Source organism: Eimeria tenella, genomic scaffold, assembly GCF_000499545.2.
Source record: "Eimeria tenella Houghton genomic scaffold, Eth_scaff26, whole genome shotgun sequence".
Lineage (NCBI taxonomy): Eukaryota > Apicomplexa > Conoidasida > Eucoccidiorida > Eimeriidae > Eimeria > Eimeria tenella.
The window spans coordinates 275,238-286,187 of NW_013542471.1; the positions used below are offsets into that span (position 1 = coordinate 275,238).

General features: G+C 57.8%; 3 protein-coding genes across 3 annotated transcripts in view; 1 reads left to right on the forward strand and 2 right to left on the reverse strand.

Annotated features, from left to right (window-relative positions):
• Nucleotides 1-710: 710 nt before the first annotated feature.
• ETH_00024525 (glyoxalase, putative) lies at nt 711-4,511 on the reverse strand (the record flags this gene model as incomplete). Its single annotated transcript, XM_013375236.1, has 5 exons — nt 711-1,103; nt 1,392-1,721; nt 2,274-2,339; nt 2,477-2,965; nt 3,120-4,511. 5 exons carry the CDS (start codon nt 4,509-4,511, stop codon nt 711-713), a joined length of 2,670 nt encoding a protein of 889 aa, XP_013230690.1.
• Nucleotides 4,512-5,318: 807 nt separating this feature from the next.
• On the forward strand, nt 5,319-6,959 carry ETH_00024530 (uncharacterized protein; the record flags this gene model as incomplete). The annotated part of the gene is made up of 4 exons (XM_013375237.1): nt 5,319-5,687; nt 5,840-5,904; nt 6,157-6,223; nt 6,690-6,959. The coding sequence occupies 4 exons, from the start codon at nt 5,319-5,321 to the stop codon at nt 6,957-6,959; spliced, it is 771 nt and encodes a 256-aa protein (XP_013230691.1).
• Nucleotides 6,960-8,102: 1,143 nt separating this feature from the next.
• Nucleotides 8,103-10,950, reverse strand: part of ETH_00024535 (mRNA decapping enzyme, putative) — a gene marked incomplete at both ends in the record, with an annotated part of 3,540 nt that continues 692 nt past the window's right edge. The window contains 4 exons of the mRNA XM_013375238.1: nt 8,103-8,483; nt 8,706-9,632; nt 9,884-10,195; nt 10,559-10,949. Coding sequence (XP_013230692.1) covers nt 8,103-8,483; nt 8,706-9,632; nt 9,884-10,195; nt 10,559-10,949 — 2,011 coding nt within the window. The remainder of the gene's footprint in view (nt 8,484-8,705; nt 9,633-9,883; nt 10,196-10,558; nt 10,950) is intronic.

Sequence of the window (10,950 nt, forward strand, 5' to 3'; positions counted from 1 at the left end):
TGTGCGCGCTTGAGTGACGCCTGTTCCCACATGGCCACTTTTGTACAGCCGACAGTCGACAGTCGTTCTCTGCGCCCTTTTGGCGCCTTAAATTCTAAAAGCACTTTGTTTCTTTGCTGGCGTGCAAGCGGCACATTCACAAGCGTGGCCTGTACAGCTGTGTTTAGAGGTCGAGCAGGGAAACGAGAACATGCGAAGACAATCACTTGCAGGTGTACTTTCCAGCATTAGTGTTGTTGTAAGCTCATAAGCAAAGGCAGGAACGGCGCAACAGTGGGCACTCCTGCTAAACTCTTCCCTTATTCCATTACGAAGTGTCTTGTTGCTTCAAATGTCTTCTTTCGTACTCTTGCTGAATCAAGTAGAAAGCTCTTCTATCAGGCTTTCTGTACGTATGTCCCTTTCATATCTTCCTGTGTTTCTCCTCCTTTCCCTTTAGCTCTGTCACCCAGTCTTCTGAGTTTTGTCTCGGACTATATCTCACAAACAGTATCTACACCGCCCATTGTTGCAGTCAACAGTTTGGCATGTGCAGAAACACCAACGCGAGCTGGCGCTTAAATTCAACAACCCCGATAGCAGCAGTGGCTAAAGCTGCAGCAGCGGTGGCTGCGGCAGCACCAGCTGAGACACAAGAGCAGCAGTTGCTGCTGCTGCTGCTCTGGAATCAGCCCTAGACTGGGGTATTTTTGCACCCCAGGCCTTACAAATTACGCCAATTTGAAAGGGGGGCCTGTTACGGGGGCCTTCTCGAGGCAACGGTAGTACGCCTGTGCCTGTTCTTCGGTAGCCAGAAGAAAAGGATAGCCGTCGAAGTTGAGCAAAAGACACTCTTGTGGGGTTTGTGATTTAATGGTGGTGGGTTTATAAACGTCTTCAGCATCCCCCACGATTTCCGTTGCTCCGAAGTGTGCGCCTTCCTGCAAGCCTTCCATTTTGCATGGCTGGCACTTGCTGCCAGCTGTGGCTGCGGCTTCTGCTGCTTTCTCTTCTGCCTCTGCTGCCGCAGCTGCCTCTGCTTCTTTAGAGGATATGTGCGCAACAGCTGATGGAACATCGGCCACCGACAGCGCCACATGCAAAAACCCTGGGTGCACAGACACCTGAGCAGCAGCAGCAGCAGCAACAGAAACAGCGCTTTGCCGCCTGGAGGTCTCATATAGGCTCCCTAGCCCTACCTAGCATTTTGCCCCAAGCCTAGTAATCCCACTGCTTCCTACAAACACTATTAATTGGCGCAGCTTTTTGCGCAGATACATTTGATCAGAGCTTGGCCATACGACACCCACACGAAAATGAGGTGCACATGCATAGGGCCGGCCCACTGCAGCAAAACTGCACCAGGATCGGCAGCTAAATCTCCTAATGCAAACTAAAGACAAACAGCTCACCAGGTTCTCGTCGTAGGCATAGGCCACCTGGACTTGTGGCACCTCACGTTCTGCTGCTTCTGTCCTGAAGACTTCAGCAGCAGCAGCGGGAGGGTCCTGTGCTGCAGGTCCTTCCCACTCTGCGGGAACAGTGGAAGTTTCCCCGTAGAGGCCCTGGTCTCCTGCTGCAGCTACTGCGGCAGCAACAGCAGCTGCTGCTGCTGCTGCGCCTTCGCTGGCTCCGGCCTTCGCCCGAAGGGCTGCTGCTTCGCACGCGTATGTGCGGCTGGTGGCAGCAAAACGAGTCCAAGGGTGCAGCCGCTCCAGCAAGTGGCTCTTGTAGCGCAGGAGCTGCAGCAGCCCGCAGCACAGCAGCAGTTTCCAAATCTTTTTTGCCATATCTTTTTCTCTTTTATTCCCTTTTAATTTATGACGGCGCCCGCAGCTATGCTTCTAACTTGCCCGCTGCGAATGCTTCGCTCGCTGCCACAGCTGGTCTGTTTGCTTCAGCGCCTCTTTGCGTGGTTCTGTTGACTTGCTATAGCTTTGGTTGCTGTCTTCGGCTTATATTGCTCCTTCGTTCTATCTTATTTCAATTCTGTTTCTACTTCTCAGTCTGCGTGCAACTGCCCCTCTCATTCCTCTGCCTACATGCGTTTCTTGTCTGTGTCTGCGCCTTTGCTGGTCTCCCTTTCCATCTATCTTTGTCCTTTTGTTTTATTGTGCGTTGCTCTCTCTATGACTGTCTGTTTCATAGCTCGCTACCTAGCCTCCGAGCTGCTGCGGACGCTGCTGCTGCCTCTACCGGCCTACAGATACTGCTGCTCCCTTCTGATTATTACATTGCTGCTATCCCTCCAGTTAGCCTTGAGGCTCATAGAGGCCTCTGCGCTTCTTGATTACCTGCATTTGCAGCATAGAGCCAAAGAAGCGATCGGCAGCAACTGGTGATGACGTGTAGAGTCGAATCTGCTCACATTCACAGGGAAGGCAGCGGCAGCAGCAGTTACACCAGCAACAGCAGCAGAGTCTTCATCCTGGCTCTGTGACCATGTCTCTCTGTCTCTGCTGCTGGTGCTTCAAAATAGACGGAAAAGCAGCCCTACCTTCTGCAGTCTGGGCGAAAGGGGCCCCTTGTGCTGCAGTGCAGTGCCAGCTGCTGCTGCTTCCCTCTCCCGCTGCCGCCGTTGTTGCTGTTGTTCCAGCTCGTCAAGTATACGCTGCTGCTCGTTAAATACCGCCAGTTTCCTCTGCAGCTCCTGCTGCCGCTTCGTCAGCCTGTCGCGTTCCTGCTGCTGCTGCTTCTTATGCTGCTCTTCCTGGTGCTGCTGTTGCTGCTGCTCGAGTTGCAGCAGCAACTTTTCCACTTCGTCGAGTTGCTGCAGCAGCTGCTGCTTCTCCTTTTGCCTGGAAATGTCGGCCTCCTGCTCCGCCATGTAGTTTTGCCAAGTATTGATTGCTGCTTCCTGCTTCCTCGCCTGTTCACTAAGGCCAATGCTGCTGCAGCTGCTGCTGCTCGTCAGCTGCAGCACTTCCACCCCGTTCCCGTCAGGGTCCAGCATGAAGCAGCTCTGGCCCCAAATCTCTTGCCGCGCCTAAACGCAAGTTTAAACTCAAGACCCTGACCCCTGATAAGCAGCAGCAGAGCTGCTGTTGTTTGTTAAAGAAAGAAAGCTAGGGTTTAGGGTTTGGGGTTTAAGGTTTAGGGTTTAGAATTGAGGGTTTAGGGTTTAGAGTGTGGAGTCCCACGTCTTGGTCTGGTACCATCGAAGGCACCTGCTTTCGCTTGGCCGGGAAGTGCAGCAGCTTGCCTCCAGCCTGCTGCACTTGCTGCTGCTGCAGCTGCTGCAGCGACGGCAGCAAAAATGAAAGTCCGAAGAAGCCATGATGGCCCCTGTCATATCTTCCTCTCCGCCTCTCATATCCACGCATGCGCGACAAGCTGGGTAGCAAACTGCTGCTGCTTCTGCTGCTGCTGCTGCCGCTGCTGGACTGGCCTGACTGCCGCAGCGCCTCCTGCTGCTGGAACGCAGCAACTGCAGCAACCAGATCACTTTCTTCTTTTCTTATCGCTGCTGCTGCTGCTGCCTCGGCCTCTCGCTGCTGCTGCGCCCATCTGCTGCTGTAGATCAGCTCCAGCTTGAGGCCCTGAGGGGGCCCCCCAGCAGAAGCCCCGGGGGGGCCCCCCGGGGGTCCCCCTTCTGCACTTGCTGCAGCAGCCTCCGGGCCATACCCCAGCAGCACAATGCGATCTACAGGAATGCTGCTGCCTCCCGTAAGGGACACGCGGCCGCTCAGGGGCTCCCACAAGTGAGGGGACTGCTGCTGCAGCGCGGGGGGGGCCTCCTCAGGGGGCCCCCTTGGGGCCCCCTCCGGGGGCCCCCCTGGAGCCCCCTCAGGGGGCCCCCCGGGGGGCCCCCACAGCCCCAGAACCCTCATGCGCAGCAGCTGCGTGTAGAAATGCACCATCTTCTCTAAGTTCAGAGTCAGCAGGCGCACGTGCAGCAGCCGAGAGGCCCCCAGTGGCTCTCTGTGGGCTGCTGCTGCTGGTGGCAGTGCTGCAGCAGCTGCTGCTACTTCTGGTGCTTCTGCTGCTGTCAACGCTTCTTCATTCATTGTTGTTGCTGCTGCAGGTAGTGCTGTGCCTGCTGCTTCTGCTTTTGCTGCAGCTGCTCGTGGAGGCGCTGCGTCTGCCAGCCCTGCCTCCAATTCCTCTGCTGCTGTCGATGCTGCTTCGCTTGTTGCTGCTGCTGCTGACGCTGCTGCTGCTCTTGTTGCTGCTGCCTCTCGTGCATGATCTATTGGCTTCGGCGTTATGCACAGCGTAATTGGAGAATGTGGAAGCAGAAGGGCTGCTGGAGAGGAAGTAGTAGCAGTGGCAGCAGCAGCAGCAGATGCTGCTGCTGCTGCTGCCGAGTCATTGCTGCTGTACGGCTGCGAGCTGAAGTTTGCTTCAAGATGCGGCAGCACAAAGGCTTGGGAAGTGCTGCTAAGGAGTGACAGGACGGTTAGCACTGCTGTTGTTGCTGCTGTTGCTGCTGCTGTTGCTGCTGCTGCTTTTCGGTGCGTCAGCAGCAAACGTGGGGGCCCCCAGAAGCAGAGGCAGCATGAAGCCATCGCCCAATGCAGCAACGACCCCATGAGCTTAAGAATGCTGAGGGGCCCCCACGGCAAAGCAGGGGCCCCCAGCTGCGCATGCAGCTACAGTAAACAGCAAGGCATAGACCGCAGCCTGCAGTGCTCGGGGCTGCGGGCCCCGAGTGCTGTCAGCGGCTGCAGCAGCGGAGGTGTCAGCTGCAGCAGAAGCGCTGGCGTGGGCGTAGAGCTGCAGCAGTAGCAGCAGCAGCAGCAAATCGAGCAGGGAAGGCAAGCCCTTCCCTCTCGGGACTCCTTGCCTGCTGTTGCTGGGCAGCTGTCTGCGCAGCGTGAGCTGAGTGTATGTACACTTTAAGCAGGTAATCAACAGACAGAGGCCAGTCAGAACTCGACAGATTTAAACTAATTCCGCTGCTGCCACAACTCCCACACAAACCTTGGGAAGTGAGCACCCCAGAGGATCTGGGACGAGGGGCCCCTGGGAGCAAGGGGCCCCCTTAGGGGCCCCTCGAAGGATTCCCTCTCTGTGGTTTGACGTGATACTTGCTGATCTGTCATCAAATGCTTCAATTTTATTTTATTCTGCATTTTGTGCCCCGTACTTATTGGGGGATCCCTGCATTCTTCACTCGCCCTCTACGGAGGGCGGGGCCCCCGGTCTTGGCCGACAGTGTGGCAATCCTCTTCTTTCTCGCGCGAAAATCGTAACAAAATTCTAATTTACTTTGTTTGTTTGTTTTGTCAATTTTAATTCAATTTTATCTATGAAACGGCTATAAACGCGCCGGAACCCCCGGGCTCGTCGTGCACAGTGTGCACAGGCAGCCCAGGGGCCTCGAACTTCAGCCCAGCATGAAATTGCGAGTTATTTCCTTTTGTCTGCTGCTACTTCTTTGCTGCGGCTTATGTCGAGGCTTTCGCAGCTCCCCTGGGGCCCCCTCTTGCCTCATTTCTCCCGCAGCTAGCTCCTACACTGCCCATAGATTCAGGCGGGGGGCCCCCCTAGGGGCCCCCAAGGGGACCCTAGCAGGCGCGCTGGGCCGTTTGCTTGCGGGGCCCTTCGCAGGGGACCCGCAGGAGTACCTGAAGCTGAGGAACACAGTCGAAAACCTTTCGGACTTCGAGGGTGGGCAGCAAATGCTGCAGCAGATGCTGCAGCGGCAGGAGGGCGAGCTGCAGCAGCACCAACACCCAGAATTTGCTGCTGCAAACTACAGTCGGGTGAGGGTGCCTTGGCTTGTTTCTGTGGCCGCTGAAAGCCCCCATTTTTGCCTGGGAAGGAAATATGTAGTTTATATTATTTCTTTTTGTCTTTAGTTTTGGGGCTTGGGATTTAGGGTTTAGGGTTTGGGGATGGTTTTGGATTTGCGCAGGCTCGAGCCCTGAGAGCAAAGGCTTCTAAACAACCACGCAAGAAAGAAATCAAGCTGAGTGCCCGGTAACCAACCACAGCAGCAGCTGCTGCTGCTGCTGCTGCTGCTGTCACTGGTGCAGCAGCAGCACTACTCAACTGCGGTTGCTGCCTCTCATCCTGATAGCAGTGTCAGGGGAGTTTGAAAGTCAGGCAGCAGCAGCAGCAGCACTTAGAGTGACAGGAGCAGCACACGCAGCACAGAGAGTGACACAAGCAGCAGCAGCAGCAGCAGCAGCAGCATGCGGAGTCTGCACACTTGGCTTCTTCTTTCTTCAGGATTGCTGTGGGGGACCTCCAGCAGAAGGCGCGGCAGGCGCGGGTCTTCTTAGAAGGGAAGCATCAGGTGCGGCTGCTGCACCCAGCAGCAAACAGAGCAGCAGCAAGTTCAGAATAAAATAATAATAATAAATTAAAGTGAGGCAAACAAAAGAAAACAAAGAGTGAATTGTTTAATAATAATAATAAATTGAAATGAGGCAAGCAAGAGAAAACAAATAATGAATTGTTTAGAGCTGCTAAGGAGGCAGCCTGCCCGCCGGCAGCAGCGACAGCAGTCCGCTGGTGCCCAGCAGCAGCAGCAGCACAATGCATGTTTACCAGCAGCAGCAGCACTCACGACACGTGGGCAGCAGCAGCAGCAGCAGACTTTCCCGCCCTGGAAGCTGTCTATATATTGCAGAGCTCAAAGCGAAGATGGATGCAGAATATGTGCTGCAGCACTTCACTCCTTTCTATTTCGTGTTTGCTGCAGCAATCCACTTTTCCCTCTCTCAGGCTGTGCTGCAGCAATTCACTTTTTTCTTTTTCAGGTTAAGTTCACGCTGCAGCTGAGGGGCCGCGAGCGGTTCTCCCCAGAGAACCACCTGCCGCTACTGCAGCAGCTGCAGCAGCTGCTGCAAGATGTGGGGCAGCCTGCAGCAGCACCCCAGGCGAAGGGCCCCTGCTCCGTCCTCACTCTCTTTCTACAGCCGAAAAAGAAGCACGGCCGAGCCAAGGCCAACCAGCAGCAGCAGCAGCGGCAGCAGCAAACAGACGCGCAGGACACAAACGAAGCTGCAGCAGAACCTCAGGAGCCCTGAATTCCCCACAGCTTCTGAGCTCAGCAGCAGCTCTCCGCCGAACCTCTCATGGAATGGTCTTTGATCCGAGACAGCATGCCAGCAAGGCAGAAGTTCGAGCTAGCTAGCTAGCCAGCTAGCTAGCTAGCTGGCTAGCTAGCTAGTCACCCGATGAGGGGCCCTGCTAGCTAGCTGGGATGGCTAGCACGCCCTTTAGGCGGTCACTGTAATGGGTGGGCTGTGCCTTGATGCTGCAGCAGCTGAGCGGCCGAGTGCAGCAGCAGCTGCATTCGGCGCAGCAGCAATCCCAGCAGCTGCAGCTAGCTAGCTGCAGCAGCAGCAGAAGCCCACCTTTAGTTGTCCTTCTTACGCAGAGACACACTAACTGCCCGAGTTCGTCCGCTACTCAGCTAGCTAGCTCCTTAGCTAGCTACCTGGCAAGGCAACTATCCGCTGGCTGCTGCTGCTCAGCTAGCCAGCCCTTAGCTAGCTACCTGGCAAGGCAGAGGCAGCTGCCGAGCTACTTAGATAGCTAGCCAGCCAGTTAGCTAGCTAGTTAGCTGGCTAGTCAGCTAGCTAGCTAGTTAGCTAGCTAGTCACTTAGCTAGCTGCTTAGCTAGCTAGTCAGCTAGCTAGTTGGCGGGCAGCCCGCCGCGTCCGCAGCTAGTTGGCGAGCCCTCCGCTGCACAAAAGGCCTCCCCCAGCAACAAGAAAAGGAATTACTTCCCTTGCTGCTGCTTGGGGGCTTCTCTGGGGCCTCTGGAGGCCCCCTGTGCCCTCTTGGGGGCCCCTCAGCTTTTATTTCTTGTCTAGGAAGCTCCAAAAGGCTTCTTAGGGGCCTCTCATGGGCCCCACAGTGGCGCCTCTAGAAGACCCTTTTGGGGCCCCACTTGTGCTTCAAAATGACACCCTTGGGGCCCCCCAAAGGCCTTGAAAAGGCCTTTTTGGGGCCCTTTTGGGTTTGAAAAGACCTCTTCAGGGCCTCTCGCGGACCTAAAAAGACCTTTTTGAAGCCCCTGTGGGGCTCTAGAGGGGCCCCAGAGGGGAACCAGAGAGGGGCCCCAGAGGGGCCCCACAGAGGGGTCCCAGAGGGGCCCCCCAGCGACCCCAGAGGGACCCTGGGGGGCCCCGCTAGGACTTCTAGGCCTCTGAGGGCTGCGCTGTTCACCCCTCCAGCTTTTGGCTGCGGTCGCTTCTACGGAGGATCTGCTGCTGCTGCTGCTGCTGCCTGTTTTGCTGCTGCCTGCTCTGCTGGTGCTGATGCTGCTGCTGCCTATTCTGCTGCTGTAGCAGCAGCAGCTGCCGCCACACGAGGTCTTGGAACTCGTCGCTCTGTAGCGCAGCCGCGATTGCCTGCTTTAGAGACGCCCGCGAAACAACAGTGGTCTCCTCGTCTGCTGCTGCTGCTGGGAATGTTGCTGCTGCAGCATCTGCTGCTGTTGCTGTTTCTGCTGCGGTCGACGCCACAGGGGCCCTCGTTGATTCCACCGCTGCTGCTGCTGCGTCATCGGTTGCTGTTGTCCCTGGGGCTCCTGTGCACTCCCGCTGCAGCAGCGCGAAGATAGCAGCAGCAGCAGCAGCCCATAGACAGCAAGAACGGCAACCACACATGCGCAGAGCTTACTAGACACTGAGCTTGCTAGCTACAAAGCCAGCTGCGCAGGCTAGCTGCTGAGCCAGCTAACTGGCTGGCTAGCTAGCTGGCTGGCTGGCTGGCTAGCTAGCTAGCTAGCTAGACGTGGGACACAGCAGGTGCCAATGCCTCACTGTGAGCATCTGCAGCAGCGACTGCTGCGAAAAGGCTTTGGGGTAGTTGCAGCTACGGAACGGAGACAAGGGTGCGGAGCGTGCAATTGGTGCTGCTGCTGCTGCTGGTGCTGCTGCTGCTGGTGCTGGTGCTGCTGCTGCTGCTTGGGGTGCTGCTGCTGCTGTTGGCGCCGTTGCTGCGCGCACAAAACGTGCGGGCTCTCCGCCCCGCTTTTGCTCCGAGGGCCGCCTGAGGGCGCCTGCTGAGTCACGCAAGGCAGCATCAGCTGCTTGCTGCAGTCCCTGCTGCTGCTGCTGCAGCTGCGGCTTTTCCTCACGTTGCTGCCACCAGTGCTGCTGTAGCTCCTGGCGCTGCTGCTGCTCTTGTCCCGGCGGCTGCAGATACCGCTGCGGCCTCTCCTTCGCCGGCTGCAGTTTCTGGTGCAGCGGCTGTTGGCTCTGCCGCTGCTGCTGCTGCCGTTGCTGCTGCTGCTGCTCCTGCTGCTGTCGTTGCTGCTGCAGCTGTTCCTGCTGCTGGAGCGGCAGCTGCTGCTGCTGCAGCTGCTGCCTATCCCGCTGCACTTGCTGTCGCTCCTGCTGCACATGCTCGCATTCTGGCTGCAGCTGCTCGTGCTGCTGCTGCTGCCGATGTTCCCTGTGCTGCCGCAGCAAACTAATAATTGCTTTTCCTCCGTCTGCTGCTGAAGAGGGCAGACTCCTCGTTCTCGGCGGCGCTGTCTGAGCCTCTGAGGCTGCACTTGCTGCTGCCGTGTCGGCTGCTGCTGCATTTTCTGCTGCTGTGCTTGCTGCTGCTGTATTTGCTGCTGTTGTGTTTGCTGCTGCTGCTGCCCCCGCAGACTTTGCAGCAAGCCTCCCGCTCGCTGTCTCGTAGGAATGCTCAAAGGCGCTCGGTATTGGCACGCCTCCGGTCAAGAAAGACAGCAACGCCTGAGACAGCAGCAGCAGCAGCAGCAGCAGCAGTAGCAGCAGCAGATTCAGCCGCAGCAGCAACGGGTCCGGCAGCAGCAGCGAGATACTGGGATATACTGCAGCAGCAGCAGGCGCCGCGCAGCTGCAGAAAAGCCATGGATGTCCTTCCATGCACACCGCATGCCGTCCTAGGCAGCAAATAATTTAGCATCAACAGCAGCAGCAGCAGCAACAGCTGCTGCTGCTGCTGCTACTGCCCAGTGGCTCACTTTGCCTGCATTCTCTCCAGCTGGATCCCTTGCTCTCTCGTGCGGCCGCTGCTGCTGCGCTGGTTTCCCTTGCCTCACGATTTGCTGCTGCTGCTGCCGCTGTTGCTGCTGCGGCGGCAACCCCGGGAGAGACGCCACGTTCTGCGCTGCCGCGCCTCCTCCCCCTGCTGCTGCTGCTGTTGCTGCTGTTGCTGCTGCTGCTGCTGGCTCCGAGCTCTGCCCTTCAGACTCCAGAAGCTCTCGCAGCGCCTCCTGCAGCCGCAGCCTTTCTTCGTCACTGTGCATCCACAGCCCGTAAACTGCATATTGATCCTGCAGCAGCAGCAGCAACAGCAGCAGCAGCAAATAGACCTCAGCGCCGTATGCCAGCAGCAGTAGCAGCAGCAGAGGCGCGCACAGCAGACAGGTACACCTGGACTCAGAAAAGGACAGCAGCAGCAGCAGCAACGCAGACCTGGCCCTCAAGCCTAGAGTGTTGGCCCACGCAGTGAAATACCTGCTGCTGCTGCTGCTGCTGCTGCTGCTGCTGTCTGTGGCCAGACCCCACGACTGCCTTTTGCCGAAGACGGCAGGCCCAACCCAAGCACCAGCAACAGCACCAGCGCAACAGCAGCCGCAGCAACAGCAGCAGCAACAGCAGCAAGAGCAGCAGCAGCAGCAGCAGCAAGAGCGGACCTCGTTGGCCTCGGGGATCTTGTAGAAGACGTGGCTGGGCCCCGCCTCGACAATGAAGTTGGGGCCGGGGAAAATGTCTTGGAAGAAAACTTCTTCTCTGCACTGGTTGATGATGAACATGCGGTACTTAGCAGCACCTGCTGCTGCTGCTGCTGCTCCCGTTGCTGCTGCTCCTGCTGCTGCTCCTGCTGCACCCCCGGGGGCCTCGAACAAAGGACTTCGCCGGTGGCCCCCCTTGTCCCCGCCATAGCGAAGGTACATCTCAGAAGTCAGGGGCTGCTCGTGGCTTGGCAGCAGCAAACAGCCCCACGAGGGGGCCCCCCCCGGGGGGGGCCCCCCGGGGGCCCCCCCGGGGGCCCCCCCGGGGGCGCCCCCGGGGGCCCCCCCCGCGG